The following is an 18360-nucleotide window of genomic DNA, read 5'->3' on the forward strand; positions in this document are numbered from 1 at the left end:
AGGCGTGGCAAACCGCTAACCCGGAAAACGAAGGTAACAAAAGATTAAGACAAAACTAGAATTCAGTTTTGTGTAAAGTTACATTAAACGTATGTTTGAGTGTGTCTGTATATATTTATCCAAGTTAATTTAAATTTGTTTGTTCGTTTACAAGTGCCGTGGATAAAGTCCCACCGAACAGCCCCCCCTCCGCCTCCGTGTGTGTCGTTGTCTCTCCCCTCCGCGAAATGCATCTAATTTTACATCTATTAAACACATTTTATTACTATTAAACCACTCGTTATTTATTACTTTGTCAATATATGGCGAATTAGAAGAAATAAAACATTTTTTTCCAATCCAGTATCCTGTTTTTGGTGTTTTTTCAGAGGGTTGGAACGAATTAATTTTTTTTCAATTCGTTTCAATGGGAAACGTTCGCTCAAGTTACAAAAAGCTCGACATACGATCTCAGTCTCGGAACGGATTACGATCGTATCTCGAGGTACCACTGTACAGAACACAATGCACGATCCATATCCGTGAAAAGTAAACCGCGTTATAGCGAAGGATCACTGTATTTTTGATCGCCAAGTGGGAGGGGACTAAATTGTTCATAGCTTATTTTGGGACCCAGCGGGGGGAAATTCTTGAATGAAATCCCGGACGCGGAGAAAACATGGCGTTGAATGTCAATTCGTAAAAAAATGAAATCGTCGTGGATGTTTAAGGAGTCGAGTATGCCGAGCTTCTGCCATTTCCTTTCGAGCTGAGCGTGAGTATCCAATCGTCACTAACTACTGAGTTGAAGCTCGATGCTTCACTAAACACATTTGTGTCGCAGAATAGCCGACGAAATCTGCACATTTGACTTCAAGTCATCATTTTAGAAGGAAAAAAGGACGCTTTGTTGTGTTATCCTTATTCGTGTTGACATTCTTTGTGGAATGTGGCGCTGTCGAAATGTGGAAGGGTGGGGACATTTTTTTGGCGTTTGCGAGTCCAGCAGCCACAATATTTGATTGTTTGCTACCAAGACAAGGACTGATTTGAAAATATTTTGCCAATTACGAGATGTTTTTAATTCATGGGCGAACTTTGACTAACTCATGATTCGACGCCCACTTCATTAGGTACACCTGCACAGTGTACCTATTTTGGTTGCAATGCTATGTACAGTCCACTGGCTGTGTTTGTGATATTTTGTGATGAAGAAGCGCAATAAAAGCAGACAAATATTAGCATCAAGTATGAGTGCATGTCTACCACTTCAAATTGCATCGACAGTACTAAACTATGGGCGGCCCGGTGGATCAAGTGGTTAGCGCGTTGGCCTCACAGCTCTGGGGTCCTGGGTTCAAATCCAGGTCACGTCCACCTGTGTGGAAAAGCAGACAAATATTAGCATCAAGTATGAGTGCATGTCTACCACTTCAAATTGCATCCACCGTACTGAACTATGGGCGGCCCGGTGGAGCAAGTGGTTAGCGCGTCGGCCTCACAGCTCTGGGGTCCTGGGTTCAAATCCAGGACACGTCCACCTGTGTGGAGTTTGCGTGTTCTCCCCGGACGTGGGTTTTCTCAGGGTACTCCGGTTTCCTCCCACATTCCCAAAACATGCATGGTAGGCTGATTAGACACTATAAATTGCCCCTAGTTATGGGTGTGTGCGTATGGTTGTCCGTCTCCTTGTGTGTTGTGATTGGCTGGCCACCGATTCAGGGTCAGCTGGGATAGGCTCCAGTACCCCCTGCAACCCTAATGAGGATAAAGTAGGTTCAGAAAATGAGATGAGATGAGATAAGTAATAAACTAACAATAACAATTAGGCTAGTAATAGTCTCACAGAGGACTAGGTGAATGTTTAATAATAACAAAAGAAACTTGGCAAAAAGCACAGTTTCCCAATCTGTATTGTGCCAAAGCATATATGGCACCATATAAAATGCATCTTTTAAAATTTGGATTATCTTACCTGTTAAAAATAATGAATAAACAGCAACTGTCTCAAATTATGTGTATCCACTATTTGACTTCTCCAAAAGAATGCTTATCTATAAACATTCTGATCATATAATAGTCCCCTGACTGCTTAATTATATGTTGTAATACAGCCTAATTGTATGATGTAATATAAAAGGTGTTACACCAGTAATACAGGAAGTTCTTACTGAAGTACTTACTTTGCAGTGTGTGAAATGCCCAGATTTTACTATAAAAATATCACCGCTTTTAAATTTTGAAGGCTATGTTCTTGTTCACTTATTGTATGGGAAAATATGTGGAAATCTGTTGTTTTCTTCCCTAATCTTTTACATCTTTCCCCCATTCACTTGCTCACGTTGTGCAGTAGCCCTCCTTTTCTTTTGCCTATTTCCCAGGAAACACCCCCTACACACATACAATGCAAATGCTTGCACACACATGAACTCATTCATTCTTACTGTTGGCTTTATTCTGTTCTTTTCAACCTCAACTGTGATGACCCAAGCACCATATCACAGCATTTGACCTCACCAATGCTGTTGCTGACCCCTATGAAACCTCATGTTTGATTGCATTGTGCCTTATGTTTCTTTGACTGTGTCATTCAACCCGTCAAACTAGTACCTTCAAATCTTCCGTCTAGAAGTGGACCTTGGTGACCATTAAATTAGAAATGAAACAGATGTTAACAAAAACTGGTAACTTCATTTGGTGCCAGGTCAAATGCTCCCGGATGGCCATTGCAGTCTCTCACAAAGGCCTCTGTCAGAAAGATCCATTATGGAACTATTGTGCATTTTGCCTGAACCCCAAACACTCTGTGAGGAATTCCTTTCACTCTTGTCTTTGGTGCAGAATAGCTGGTACTTCCAACCACAATGGCCACAATGGATGAAGATATGGAGCCACCTTCTCAGGCCTCTGCAGCCCAGATCCTTGATAAAAGACGATTTTCTCGTGACCTTCGTGTTTTGGGTCGAGATGAGATTGATAATCTTTTAGCTACCACTGGTAAGGATAACCCAATCAGTTTCTGTGGGGTTTTGAGTGGCTGTGCAAAGAGTCAACTGCTGATTCGGTACTCGGACGTTTCGGCGAAAGACGTTTGGTCGACCGGACGTTTGGTCGACCGGACGTTTGGTCGACCGGACGTTTGGTCGACCGGACGTTTGGTCGACCGGACGTTTGGTCGACCGGACGTTTGGTCGACCGGACGTTTGGTCGACCGGACGTTTGGTCGACCGGACGTTTGGTCGCCGGGTTGTTACTGTTGAAACCAGCTCTCAAAATTATAATCATGAGAGAGAGAGAGTTGAATATCTAAATATCTAATATCAAAATATCCAACAGTAAACTCTGTCATAATTTGACAGCGAGCGAACCCGGCGAACAAACGTCCGTTCTACCAAACGTCCGTTCGACTTAAACGTCCGGTCGACCAAACGTCCGGGGACCAAACGTCTTTCGACGAAACGTCCAGTCACGGTTGATTCAGAAGTAATGTTGTTTGTACTTTTCCAAAACAGCTGGCCGTCCTTTTAGTGTCATACATCGTCTACCAGAATTAAAAGAGGAGGGTATACCTTATTTAATACCTGGGCTCCCTATTATATGTAGAGTGGATAACACAGAGAGATACACCACTCGCTCTAAGGTACAGTATGTTATTATTTGAATGTTGAGTGACCGGCACGCACACTGTTTATGTACTACAAAATTATGCAGCACCTTCTTAAAAAGTGTCTGCAGGCTTTTATCTACACAACTACAAAGTTTTATTAATAGATTTGCCAGTATAATTAAATTATATGCTCATGGGGGACCGACCGGAATTGTTTTTAAATACACACTAGAGGCCAGTATTTGAAGAAATAATTTTCAGCTCTTCTCCATTCATTGTGTTATTTAGATCCAAGTATATTCATATTGTATAATTATCAAGATTCCTAGAGGGAATATTTGAGTGGCTAATTTATTTAATTTCTCTAGGTCCACGTAGGCACCCTGTATACAGTGATGCTAACTCATGGTCAATTCCATTGGACGGTCAAGAGGAAGTACAAACACTTTGAGGATTTGCATCGAGATCTATACAACCACCGCATGATGATTCACCTTTTGCCTATAGGAAAGTCAGTGTAACTTATTATTCAGTCCTTGACATTGCATTAAGTTATTTTGAAGTTTAAATTGTGAGATTTACATGCAGTAAAACCTTGACATACGAGTGTCCCAACATACGAGAAATTTGAGAGACGATGAAAATTCCGAGCAATTTTTTCCCCTGAGATATGTGACTAATTTGAGATACGAGACGATGCCCGATGCGGCTGCCAGGTGGCCGAGTATGCGAGAGGCTGCTTATGAGAACAGCATCGCTCTGTCTTTCTCGCCAGATTTCCATCGCGTAATGGTATCTATGAGCACCGGCCGTACAGTTAGCATTTTTACCTGATTTTTGGCGTTAATCATTGCAGAATTAGGTGAAAAAACAATGGGTCCCAAGCAAGTCGGTGTAATTAAGGGTAGTGAGAAGAAAAAGTGTATGATGACAATTGATATTCAGCATAAAAAATAGAAAAACAGGAGTGGTGTGTACATGTGACTGAGCTGGCTCACCAAAGTAAGATTAAAACTTATTTTTAAGTGTTTGTATAATAATCTAAGTTCATCTAAGTTAAATTTAAAGTTACTGTTATGTTACATAGTGTCACAAAAGTGTAGCGAACCGAACGTGTTGCCGCCAAGTCACACTCCTCCTCCGCCCCACACGTTAGCCACTACCCGTAAGAACTCAATATAGTACAGTTCATAATATTGTCACATTTTATTGCAGATCATAACCACTAGATATGTATTTCTTACATTGTGTGCGTAGGGGATGAATTACAAAAAATAAAATCATGTTTTCCATTGTAATATCCTATTTTTAGGTGGTGTTTTTCACAGGGTGGATTAATTTGTATTTATAGTTACTTTCTATGGGAAAAATTGACTGGAGATACGAGTAAATTGACATACGAGCTCGGTCCCAGAACGGATTAAGGCCGTATCTCAAGGTATTGCTGTGTTTATGTACACACACATACACACACACACACACATATATATATATATATATATATATATATATATATATATATATATATATATATATATATATATATATATATATATATATATATATATATATATATATATATATATATATATATATATAATATATATATATATATATATGTATATATGTATATATGTATCTATATATGTGTGTATATATATATATATACATGTGTATATATACACATGTATATATGTGTGTATATATGTATGTATATATATATATGTGTGTATATATGTATATATTTATGTGTATATATATGTATATATATGTATATATGTGTATATATGTGTATATATGTGTATATATATGTATATATGTATATATGTGTATATATGTATATATGTGTGTATATATATGTATGTATACATATATATGTATATATATATATATATGTGTGTGTGTATGTATAATATTTATGTGTGTGATTTTTTTTCTAGATTTGCAAAGGAGAGGCAACAGCTGAGGGCCATGCCAGAGCAAATGCCCAGCCTACGTGGAAACCAACGCAGCAGAATGACATCCAGCAAAATGGTATTAGAAAAAACTTTTTCATTCATTCATTCATTTTCTGAACCGCTTTATTCTCACAAGAGTCGTGGGGGGTGCTGGAGCCTATCCCAACTGACTTTCGGGCACGAGACGGGTGACACCCTGATTCAGTGGCCAGCCAATTGCAGGAGACAGACAACCATCCGCGCTCACTCGCAATTTAGAGTGTGCAACCAGCCTACCATGCATGTCTTTGGAATGTGGGAGGAAACCGGAGTACCCGGAGGAGACCCACTCAGGCCAGAGGAGAGCATGCAAATGTCACACAGGTGGACCAACCTGGATTTGAACCCAGGACCCCAGAACAGGGCCGCCCGTAGAGTGAAAACCACAGAAAGTGTTGTGGATATAACAAAGTAAAATATATTTTGCCTTCGACATACAGATATCCTGAGCAGTGTTTGTAGACTTTTCTGTTATATATATGTTAAAGTAAGTTGGTGATTTTGTTCTATGTAAATGTAGTAACCAGTGCACTGTATGTTGGAAGGCTGAGCTCTCTCTTATGGCACCTATTCATATTATTGCGTGCAGAAACACCTTGAAGAGTACCTAAATGGGTTACTGGAGAACAGGATCTGTAGGAATCATCACAGCATGGTAAAAGCAAAAAAACGATTTTTACTTTGTAATCATATGATGCTAACTTAATGGCACGTCCTATCTTTTTTTTCCTCCTAAAGTCGGACTTCCTCTCTGTTGGTACGCTTTCCTTCATCCCGGATCTTGGACCCAAAGGCTTGTAAGAAGTATCCTCAGACTATTTGACTATTGATGAGCAGTCAAGTGATTAATTTTCTTTACTACAGAGAAGGGCCCATCTTCAAGAGGTCAGGTGGTCACCGCATTCAAGGTTTGAATTGCATCGGCCATCATCAGCTTTGCTTCCGATGGTCACGCCGCTGGTTGGTGGTGAAAGATTCCTTCTTGATGTACATGAACCGAGACAAAGGACGCATTGACTTTGTCTTACTGTTCGATCCCGAGTTCCAAGTCAAAGTGGGCCGTGCTTACACAGACACTAAATACGGAGTATGCATCGAGAACTTCACTCGGTAAATCTCTTTTGTTTCCTTTTCTGTAGAATGCACACTTTTTTCCCCGTCATGTTGTGATACATGTGTGTCACTTGCTGGTTTCAGGAATCTGATCATCAAATGCAGTAGCTACAGACAAGCACACTGGTGGAGTCATGAAATCAACCGGCTCGCTGCAACCTGTCATTTTCTCAAAGTGCAACGTTTTGAGGGATTCACTCCTCCGAGGGACAACACACAAACTAAATGGTAGCTTGTCTCATTTATATTTCAGCATTAATTTCAATGTGAATAACATTTGCTCGGACTTTTTGCTTTTGAAGGTATGTAAATGGAAGTGACTACTTTGCCGATCTAGCTGAAGCGCTTGAGCAGGCAAAAGAGGAAATCTTTATCACTGACTGGTGGTAAGTGCTTTTTATTTTTAAAATGGAATTGCCTTTTTGGGGTAATCATATTTTAAAAATATAATGTTCTAAAAAAAACAGGCTCAGCCCTGAAGTGTTTCTGAAGAGACCAGCAACTGATAACTTCTGGCGTTTGGATGAAGTCCTCAAACGCAAAGCTGTGGGTATTAGTTATTACGTTTTATACCGCTATTGTTCCGTAGTTTTCACTTTGTAAACACCCGCAAGAAATTTCCTGCCGATGCTGTACAAGTGAAATGTGACAATAAAGACAATCTTAAATTAACAACAAATTGCTTTATCCACATACTGTGATGGCCTTTTATCTTTGCGGCAATCTTTCTTGCAATTTTAAGATAAAAATAACAAATATTCTTTTACACAGGAACAAGGTGTTAAAGTATGTGTTCTGCTGTACAAAGAGGTGGAGCTTGCACTGGGCATCAATAGTGGGCACAGTAAAAGGACTCTTATGGATATGCACCCAAACATCAAGGTCTGTCCCCTCTAGACCCAGTCCTATACATTGAAAAGCTAGTTTCTAATGAATTGCACATGTTTCATCCTTAAACAGGTGATGAGACATCCTGACCATGTGTCATCGGTGGTATTCCTTTGGGCTCACCATGAAAAGATGGTGGCCATTGACCAATCTGTAGCCTTTGTCGGGGGAATTGACCTGGCATTCGGAAGGTGGGATGACAAACAGTACCGGCTAATTGACCTCGAGTCGACAGAACCTGCTAAAATTGTGACAAAGCCAGAGCCAAAAGAAGATACAGATGTAAGAAAACACCATTTAAATTAAACACCATTGGGCATATTGTTTTTATGCTTCCATTATGTTGCACTTCCTGCTTACGCTTATGGACCGCGTTAACCAGCAGAATGGTTTGGCGAGTCCAAATCCATCTGATAATGAAGCAGAGGAGGTTGTGGACCTGACAGGCAACACCAAATTGTGGCTTGGCAAAGACTACAGCAATTTCATCAAGAAAGACTGGGTCCAACTGGACAGACCGTTTGAAGGTATATCTCCAAACTGAATTAGACTGGATCTCTAAGGCTAAACTGCATTTTGATTGCTTTCAATAGATAACATCGACCGTACTAGAGTTCCTCGCATGCCGTGGCGAGATCTGTCAGCTGCTCTTCATGGTAAAGCCGCGAGGGATGTGGCTCGTCACTTCATCCAGCGCTGGAACTTCAGCAAGGTCAATTTTAGGAAAGCTTAATATTTTATTGCTACGTGGGAAAAAATAAGTGAGATGACAGAGTTTCGCGATGGTAAGAAATGAAGCGGGCTGCACTGTCAGGAGTGGCTCATTTGTCACTCCTGGCTTGCCGTCAGGTCAGAGCAGCTGCAGACAATCCTTGATTGCCTCCTGGTGTGGGTATTTAAGCACCACACAAAGGATGGGTCACTTGGATCGTTCCTGCAAGTCCTGCATGCTGCTGCATATTGCCGCATATTGCCGCATATTGCCGCATGTTGCCGCATGTTGCCGCATGTTGCCGCATGTTGCCGCATGTTGCCGCATGTTGCCGCATGTTGCCGCATATTGCCGCATATTGCCGCATATTGCCGCATATTGCCGCATATTGCCGCATATTGCCGCATATTGCCGCATATTGCCGCATATTGCCGCATATTGCCGCATATTGCCGCATATTGCCGCATATTGCCGCATATTGCCGCATATTGCCACATATTGCCGCATATTCCCGCATGCTCCCGTTTTGGTTCCAAGCCTTTGTTGATTTGTAAAGCCCTTTTGATTTATTAAAGATGTTTTGAAGCTAATAACTAGTCAAATCTTACTTCCCCACGCCTGAGTCCGAATCCATTTCCGATTGTGCCACGACGACGCGGCGTGATCGTAACATGCACTGATAGTTTTTGTTATTTTCCCATCAAGTTGGGACCAAAAAAACTTGGTAAAGTGAGATATTTTCTGCCCAACACAACCCCTAGATTGATGGATATGTGTATAACACCTTTCAATGAACGAATGAATGATTTTCACTTAAAAACAGCAGGGAACATATTTTAAATAGTTGCCCGGAGGTTCCCGTGGTTTAGGTATAGTTGCTATTAGTTGCGATACTATGCTATGCTTGTTGTACTATAGAACCTTTGGACATTTTTTATAGGGAGGTCAAACCTCTGACTTCTATTGGCCTTTTCATTCCAGATCTTCAAAAACAAATACAAGGACCATTTCTACCCCTATCTTCTGCCCAAATCTCATTGTTCTGCTGATACTCTGTCTTTCACTGTACCTGGCTCCAAGAAGGCCAAAGTTCAGGTATAGTATTTGATCACTTTTTCCCCTTCCTTTCATACTTTGTCAATTGGCAAGTAAAACTCATCAAGTTGTATCTTATAGCCTAACAAAACTTATTACCATAGATTATTTTATCTGTTGCTGGAATCGGCAGAAAAAGACGAGTTCACTACACTATTGTTGAAAGGCCTTTTCTTTTTCTTACATTTAACTTTTCATGGCTGCTGCATTCAGTCGTTGTTGTTTTTTTGTGCTGGTTTTGTCAATTGGCAAGTAAAACTCATCAAGTTGTATCTTATAGCCTAACAAAACATATTACCATAGGTTATTTTATCTGTTGCTGGAATCAGCAGAAAAAGACTAGTTCACTACACTATTATTGAAAGGCCTTTTCTTTTTCTTACATTTAACTTTTCATCGCTGCTGCATTCAGTCGTTGTTGTTTTTTGTGCTGGTTTTAAGCCCTCACAAAACCACACTTTACCCTAAGCACACATTCCCCGTGGCCTATGAGGCGAATCTTGTTCCCACGCTTGGTTGGTGCTCTTGCACATAGCCGAGTTTTTATCTTATTTGTATCTTACACAGGTAAGGCAGGTTTACTAGTTAGCAATATTTATCCATGAAAGAAATAACAACAAAAAAGGAAGGAAAAAAATAATGATAAACTGTTGATTGGATGTGATATTTCCAACAGGATTGTTTTTACTTGCGGTCTTAATAATGCAAAGCGTTTTGAGTAACACAGCCGGTAATGCTGACGTGTCAAACTCCAAATTAGTCAGCTAGTAATAAAAGGAGTGGCCCTTGACCATGTGTCACTTCTTTATTGTGCTTTAGAGTCAAGCCTGTAACCTGAACCCTTTGACTATGCAGTCATATTCCTACAAATATCAGACACAGGTTTTGAATAATGCTTCTCTTGTTTTTAGGATTCAATAACAGTGAGCAGGGGCTCCAAAAACTGTTTTATTTTTGTTTGCCCTTTCCAAGACTAAATTACAAAAATATACCTAGTATTGAAAGTGGAAAAAATGAAAGCAATATAAAAGTATATTGAGCTTTCATCAATGTACAAAGGAGCACCATGACAGCTTAATGTTATAATGATCTGGAAGAAAAATATATTAATTCTATCAATTAGCAACAGGTTTGCATGTCTTGACTGAAACAATCATAAAATACTGTGTAATATTTCCAGGTATTACGTTCTGCAGATCGTTGGTCTGGTGGTACGTGTGAGAACTCAATCCTCAATGCCTACATCCATACCATTGAGAACAGCCAACACTACATTTACATTGAGGTAATGATGGAAAGTCTTGTAAATCAGTGACTGAACACATTTGGAATGCGTGCCAAATGTCCTTAATGATTGGATAACTTGTCCGGTTATTTGCATTGTACCAAATGTCTCATATCAGCATGGGTTCCATTTTTAAACCCTTCCTCTTGAAACAGTGATATCGCCTATGCAAGTTTTTGTGCCGGCTCACAAAGCAACATTGTTGTTACTACTCATGAATTTTATTCTAGTGACAGACTGTGTGAGTCTAATCCCGATGCATCTTGACTGTGAATGAAACCAAAACTGCCGGCCAGCTACCTGTTTTAGTCCTAGTGCCACACTGAGTCACCATCTGCTTTTTTCTCATTAGAACCAGTTTTTCATCAGCTGCACTGATGGCAAAACAGTCTACAATGGGATCGGTGATGCCATTGTGAACCGAATCCTGCGTGCTTACAGGTCTTGTTTCTCGAACAAAAACTTTTTTTTCTTTACACATTGATATTTTTGTAATTATACATATACATTCATTCATTTGGTGAACCGCTTATCCTCACAAGAGCCTATCCCAGCTGACGGGCACCAGGCGGGGGACATACTGAATTGGTGGCCAGCCAATGGCAGGGCATGAGGATACGGATAACCATTCACGCTTACACTCATACCTAGGAGCAATTTAGAGTGTTCAACCAGCTTACCATGCATGTTTTTCATCAGCAGAAACTTTTATTTTATTATACAGAGAGCAGAAGAAGTATAGAGTGTTTGTTGTGATCCCACTCTTACCGGGGTTTGAAGGAGACATCAGTACCGGAGGTGGAAATGCAATCCAAGCCATTCTTCACTTCACTTACAGGTTCTTACCTACCTTTCATTTAGTAATTTTTAAATTTCTGTTCTATACCTGTCATTTTTTAACCTGAAGATTTTTTGTTTTTGTTATAATTTTGGAAAAATCCATTAGCATATTGGACCATAGGTCGTACATGGGTCAGGGTTAGCCCTAAATACCAAATTTTGACCAATTCTTACTTCCCTAGGACTATTTGCCGGGGGGATCAGTCCATACTTTCAAGACTGACTGAAAGTGAGTGTTCTTGTCTTCTAATGTTCTGCTTCCTTTAATTAATTTCAATCATTAAACTGTCCATTCCCCTCGTAACCTCTTTTCTCTTTCTTTCTCTTTGTGTTTGTTGCCTCTTTAAATGAAGCATCAGGTCTTAGGTATCTACCCTCTCTGTGTCCATTTTCATACTTGCCCTGCTTGACATTCATTCTCAACCCAGTATGTATTCAAGGGTGAATTTGTTTGAATGTTATCTTAAATAGTCAATGTGATTATATTGTGTATCCCAGTGGAGGACAGGTGGACAGAGTACATCACATTCTGTGGCCTGAGAACAAGGGCAGAACTTTCCCAGTCACTTGTCACAGAGCTCATCTATGTTCACAGCAAGACCCTCATAGCAGATGACCGCTGCTATATAATTGGTGAGTACTTGGCTGCAATTTCAAAGTCAGAGCACCATTTCGACCTTGAAGCAGGTAATACACCAGGAGCAGAGAAACGACAGGTGAACTCAATGGGCAATCACAGGCACAGTTCACACAGTCAATCCCTATCAACATTACTCTAATAACCATATCGGTTTCACGTTTTATTTGAATAAATCAATTTGTTTATCTAGTTTGTTCAGCCCCATTTGATGATTCACATTTAAAATACTGAGAACCCTTTTGTCTTAGTTAATTCTACTACCATCCACTTTGATCCCAGGATCAGCCAATATCAATGATCGCAGCATGCTGGGAAGCCGAGACAGTGAGCTGGCAGTGTTTGTGGAAGATGAAGAGAGGATCCCATCCATCATGGGAGGAGAGGAATACCAAGCAGGACCTCTTACACTTGCTCTGCGCAAAGAGTGCTTCAGGTCAGAAGGACACAATAATGTAGGATGGTTCATTTACTGTATTTTCTCGCATATAAGCCGTATTTGTCGCAAAAAAAATTATGACCGAATCCAAGTTACAGCTAATAAGCGCATAAATTAGACATGACTTGCACGAAACTGCAAGGTGACAAAGACGAAACGCCAAAACGCAAGACAATGCGGCCAATACGGTCATTTATTTCAAAATAGAGAAAAGATAAACAGATAAAATGCTAAAAACAAATTTCATTTTGACATCTATGAATGAAATCCGGGAAAAAAACGTATCTTGCATAAAATGTGAAAAAACTCTCTTCTGCCTGCCACTGCTCGGTCAGGGCATCGTCATCTTACCGTAGTTAAACGTGCTCTGACTGGCCAGATACGAGTAGCCTTGATAGATGTGTTCGAAGTGTTTACCGTGTCAGCACATCCGCAGTCGTTAGGCCTGATCGAAGGTCCTGCAGTCGATCATTAAAATATCAGCCTTGATACCTGCGTCATGTGTATCTCATGCTATTATTGCACCCTATTAGTGATTATGAAATAAAACAAAATTTTGCATTGTTTTTTTTCTTTTTATTTCTTGTTCAAAAGTGACAACCATTGCAGTAATATGAATCATCGAAAGAAGCGAGATATTTTCGACATTAGAACCAATAAGGCCACCACAATATCTTATACTTCTGGTAAGAAAAATGTAATTTCTGTCACTAAAAAGCATCAGGTTCTCGTCAAGGGAGACTTATTTCTTTTTTCAAATCGAATAATTTGATATTTTGCGTTCCTTGATATTGACCCAAATAATGTGCAATCCAGCAGACGATCCTTTGGATTCATACAGTATCTCAGAAATACCACGTGCGATGGTTTTTCCTTTCAAAGTAACACATTTGTACTCCCTATTAAAACCATGAAAATTGTGAATCAGGGGGCGTCTTATACGTGAGAAATTTTAAAATGCAATGATTTTAAGGCAATTTTAATGGTGCGGCTTATACGCGGAGGCAGTTTATATGCGATAAAATACGGTGCTTGGCTTTGGAGTTTCAATGTCAACCATTGACAATTTCCAGTTCAGGACAATGCTGTAACATTTGATGATAAGAGGTAAAGTTGGTTCCTCTTTTGCTGATCTTTATTCTTTTTCCATTCAGTGTTCTCCTCGGTGTTGCTTCGGAGCCTAGTATCAAAATTGATGACCCAATCAGCGATAACCTGTTCTTCTTGTGGTGGAATTCTGCTGCCAAATTGAATGCCACTATTTACAATAAGGTAAAATTGACACTGTAAAAAATAAGTCAGTTCATGAACTAAAATTGAAGACGTTCTAACAGTGGGAATGTTGTTTGTATGTTTCTGTCGTTTCAGTGTCGTAAGTAGTATTAGGTCAAAGTTACTGGGTGGTCAATGTAAAAACCGCTTCTACGACTGGAAAAGACGTTTGAGATAGAATTATTTTGATAGTAGACCTGGGCGATATGACAAAAATTATCAGTCGATATCAATAATTATCACGATAACTATCACATCTTTCTGTGAATAAGTAAATAAATTGCTTTCCTCCTTTTCAAATATGAAAGTAACTGTATAGTAAGTTAAAGCCTTTTATTGGCACTTTAATTTAAGATAGCTATTGTCCCATTTATAACAGTCTTGTACCTGAGCAAATGCAGCGCTAGCAAATTGGAATTCCTTTGCCCATCTGGAAACAATAGTACCTGCACAAACTGTTCACTTGATGATGCTTTCAAATGGCTCATGCTTGGCTAGCTCACACCATGTACGTTACTATAAAATAGACCATGTTTATCATGGTTACCTCAATTAAATGTGCAATTTGTCTGCAAAAAGAAGGTAATATATATTTATAGAGCACTACTTTGATACGCACGGTTTTCTAACAAAACCAAACTGGATTTATATCAAGGCCCTGAAATGTTACGACCACAAGTCAACAATTAGTTAGTATAGTTGTACTGCATTACCAATGTACCCATCTTATATTCATCTAGAAATTTTGACAGGCGTCTTCATTTTTATAAATCGCCTTCAAACCAAAAGTTGCTGTGGGGTAAGAAATAAATAAAATAAGCAACTAAAGACATCATCACCATATGCAAGAAGACTATTTTCAAACAGTGTAAATTTACCTCACATTTGGCCATTTACAAAAAATATAATTAAAAAGTTATATTGACCCAAAATAAGAAGTTTTAGATTTCTGCAACGTTTTCAGAACATTTACATAAAATGAGGAAACACCTTGATATTAAGTATGAAAAAATATCACAGGCTGTCCTCAAATGAAGTCAGTGGGTTAAGGACTTTTTCAATAAGGCCTTTAAAAAAAGAAAGAAAACACCAGGGAGAATTCACTTGGATCTTTCAGTGGGTCGACTCATTGTTGTCCTGCATCTCATAATCGCTTATTTTGGTCGTGTTATTGTCCTTTTGCGTTATTAGCCTCTATTGCTAACATGGGTAAGGCAGGTTTAAAAATTTGACTTTTTATCAAAAGTTTTTAATATTATTGACAAAAATATTTTATGATGATTATCGTTATCGTTTTATCGCCCAGCTCTATTTGAGAGGGTCTAATTTACTTTGATTATTGCACTATTGATGTATTAATAAACCATATCAATTATTATATTGTGATAATAAAACTGAATTTTTCCGTGTAAAGAATATGTATAATGCACTTGTGTTTCTCAGTTATAATACCCATTTTTTTTCAATCTCCACTGCTGGGGTGCAGGTCTTCTGCTGCCTACCATGTAATACTGTCCACAATCTGCAAGAGCTGAAAGAGTACACCAGCAAGGAGCGCCTCTGTGACACAGACCCCAAAAAAGCTAAGGAGGAGCTCAAAGCAGTCCAAGGGCTGTTGGTCCACTTCCCTTTGAAGTTTTTGTGTGAAGAGAACCTGCTGCCTCCACTGGGCACAAGAGAGGGCATGGCCCCTGTCGGGCTTTGGACATAACTGCAGCACAGCTCGTTTCAGACATGCTGCGCAATAGACTGACAGTATGTTGACCGCCTTAGCAATTGAGAACTCTGAAATCTTGTTCAAACTAACCACTGAAATATAGATTTTTTTTTAATGACTGACACTATGTGAGATTATTCGATTGACATTAAAAGGGCAGTTTGTTTAGCTTCCGCTACGTCCAAAATTCATCTCATGCGATTTGGGTACACAATGTACTTTTCATTTGTAGAAGGATTGGTTTTAGATGGGCTTTTAGATCGCTCTCTCTTTCTCTCTTGCTCATCCGCCGAGGCTTCACCTCCCATTGCAGTGCCAGCAAATCTGTCAGAAAATGTGTGGTTGTTATGGTGACGGATACAAAGAAATGGCAGGATATTAGCTGGGAAATCGACTGGGTGATACAGTACAAGTGGGAATCAGATGTGTCCACTTACACAAGTACGAGTTATTTTTAGATATTTTTTATTTCAATGTTTGCAGATTTGTTCATGGCATTGTAGCCAATAAGCATTTTTCTGTTGAAATAACACGGCATTCCACCAGTGACTTCACTTAGCATTGAATGAAGCATTGATGTTTAAAGAACAAACCACAAAGTTTTCCTTTTTATTCCACAATTAAGTACCCATCTGTCTTGGATGTCAGCTGTGTCCTTATCTGATGTTGTAGGTACACTTGTTTAAATGTATAACAATACAACTCTACATTCCTCGCAAAACTGGACAGTTACTGTGAGTAGTCTGTAGCGTTTTAGTAGTCTCTTTATATAACCAAAAAAAATTACTGTAATAGGTAATAGATATCATGTTACCTTTACCATAACACTGTTCTAAAAAGTCTATATATGTGTTTAACTTGAGTTTTGCCATGTGGCAGCAATAGCGTGATATAAAAACACAAGTATAGTAAGTTAAAGGTGGTTATTGGCACTTTAATTTAAGATAGCTATTGTCCCATCTATAACAGTCTTATACCTGAGCAAATGCAGCGTTAGCAAATTGGAATTCCTTTGCCCATGTGGAAACAATAGTACCTGCACAAACTGTTCACTCGATGATGCTTTCAGACAAATGGCTCATGCTTGGCTAGCTCACACCATGTATGTTACTATAAAATAGACCATGTTGCCTTTTACCATGGTTACCTCAATTAAATGTGCAATTTGACTGTATTAAGAAGGTCATGTATATTTATAGAGTACTACGTTGATACGCACGATTTTCTAACAAACCAAACTGGATTAATATCAAGTATACCTGAAATGTTACGACCAGAAGTCAACAATTAGTTAGTATATTTGTACTGCATTACCACTGTACCCATTTTATCATATCCCTCTATGTTAACATGTAAATTTAGGCAATTTAATCCCAATGAATTGTGTTACTAAGAGACAGATTTTGAGATGGATTAAACATACATATTATACTCTATGAATAACGTCATACTTTGCTACTGTTTTACTCAATAAACTAGCAATGTGTTTGTCTCTAAAGTAAAATGTTGGTTGGAAACCAGAAGTCGATCCCTCCTTTCTTCCACCCTTGCATTATTTAGTATCACATGACAATAAAATGGACAGAAGACCGGCCTGCTCGGATTTAGGTAAACAATGGGATGATACTGTTGGATGAAAATTCACAAATGCAAGAAAAAAGAGCGAATTCCCTTAATAGACAATTGTTGCAAAAATTGAATAAAATATGTCTTAATTTTCTAGAAACTGCAAACCAAATTCTAATGAATTTGGCATGTGGTGTTAAACATAATAAACAATATAATTACTAGATTTTTGATAGATTATAACACGCAGGCCTCTTCACGCTACTGGCCGAGTACGGGGGCTGCACTCAATACTGTAACAATAGATAATAGCTATAGAACATGTTTAATCCCAAACCTGACCAAGTATAACTTGATTTACAGGCCCAAGCCCAAAGAAACCCCAAAATTTCATATTTTATTTGGGAGGCCTCGGGAGGAGGAGGGGTGATTCATGATAACAAATTAAAGCCTGTCTTTTGTAACGAAATCTAAGTTAGACAAGACTGTATAAACATTTACATGTTTCATATTTCTGTGTCTGCAGAGGTTACATTAACCGACAATTTTCCATCATTGACAGATTTTTTAAAGAGTTCTCTCATCTCATTTTCTGAACCGCTTTATCCTCATTAGGGTCGCGGGAGGTGCTGGAGCCAATCCCAGCTGTCTCCGGGCCAGAGGCGGAGGACACCCTGTATTGGTGACCAGCCGATCGCAGGGCACAAGGAGACGGACAACCATGCACACTTGCACTCATGTCTAGGGGCAATTTAGAGTGTCCAATCAGCCTACCATGCATGTTTTTGGAATGTGGGAGATAACCGGAGTACCCGGAGGAAACCCACCCACGGGGAGAACACACAAACTCCACACAGGTGGACCGACCTGGACTTGAACCAAGGACCCCAGAGCTGTGAGGCCATCGCGCTAACCACCCGCGCTACAGGGCCATCCCCGTTGGAAGTCTCATCATGTCATTTTCTGAACCGCTTTATCCTCATTAGGGTCGCGGGGGGTGCTGGAGCCAATCCCAGCTGTCTCCAGGCCAGAGGCGGGGGACACCCTGAATCGGTGGCCAGCCGATCGCAGGGCAAAAGGAGACGGACAACCATGCACACTCGCACTCATGTCTAGGGGCAATTTAGAGTGTCCAATCAGCCTACCATGCATGTTTTTGGAATGTGGGAGACAACCGGAGTACCCGGAGGAAACCCACGCAGGCCTGGGGTGA

At 39.7% G+C, this 18360-nt stretch overlaps 1 protein-coding gene across 2 annotated transcripts; it reads left to right on the forward strand.

Moving 5' to 3' along the window:
* The first annotated feature begins 594 nt into the window (after positions 1–594).
* Positions 595–17104, forward strand: pld2 (phospholipase D2). 2 transcript variants are annotated; one of them, XM_077592596.1, is made up of 24 exons: positions 595–754; positions 2821–2976; positions 3492–3619; positions 3955–4097; positions 5527–5620; positions 6173–6238; positions 6322–6380; positions 6448–6693; positions 6781–6924; positions 6999–7082; positions 7164–7242; positions 7468–7578; positions 7657–7866; positions 7967–8111; positions 8178–8296; positions 9278–9391; positions 10572–10676; positions 11029–11117; positions 11401–11514; positions 11699–11745; positions 12015–12149; positions 12436–12589; positions 13747–13864; positions 15351–17104. In XM_077592596.1, exons 2-24 carry the CDS (start codon positions 2844–2846, stop codon positions 15573–15575), a joined length of 2862 nt encoding a protein of 953 aa, XP_077448722.1. In that variant the 5' UTR covers positions 595–754; positions 2821–2843; the 3' UTR covers positions 15576–17104. The 2 variants fall into 2 exon arrangements, with proteins under 2 accessions (XP_077448722.1, XP_077448721.1); XM_077592595.1 differs by lacking the exons at positions 595–754; positions 2821–2976 and having other exon boundaries at positions 3409–3619; positions 7970–8111.
* The last annotated feature ends 1256 nt before the right edge of the window (positions 17105–18360 follow it).

The sequence above is a fragment of the Stigmatopora argus genome, chromosome 22, assembly GCF_051989625.1.
Source record: "Stigmatopora argus isolate UIUO_Sarg chromosome 22, RoL_Sarg_1.0, whole genome shotgun sequence".
NCBI lineage: Eukaryota > Metazoa > Chordata > Actinopteri > Syngnathiformes > Syngnathidae > Stigmatopora > Stigmatopora argus.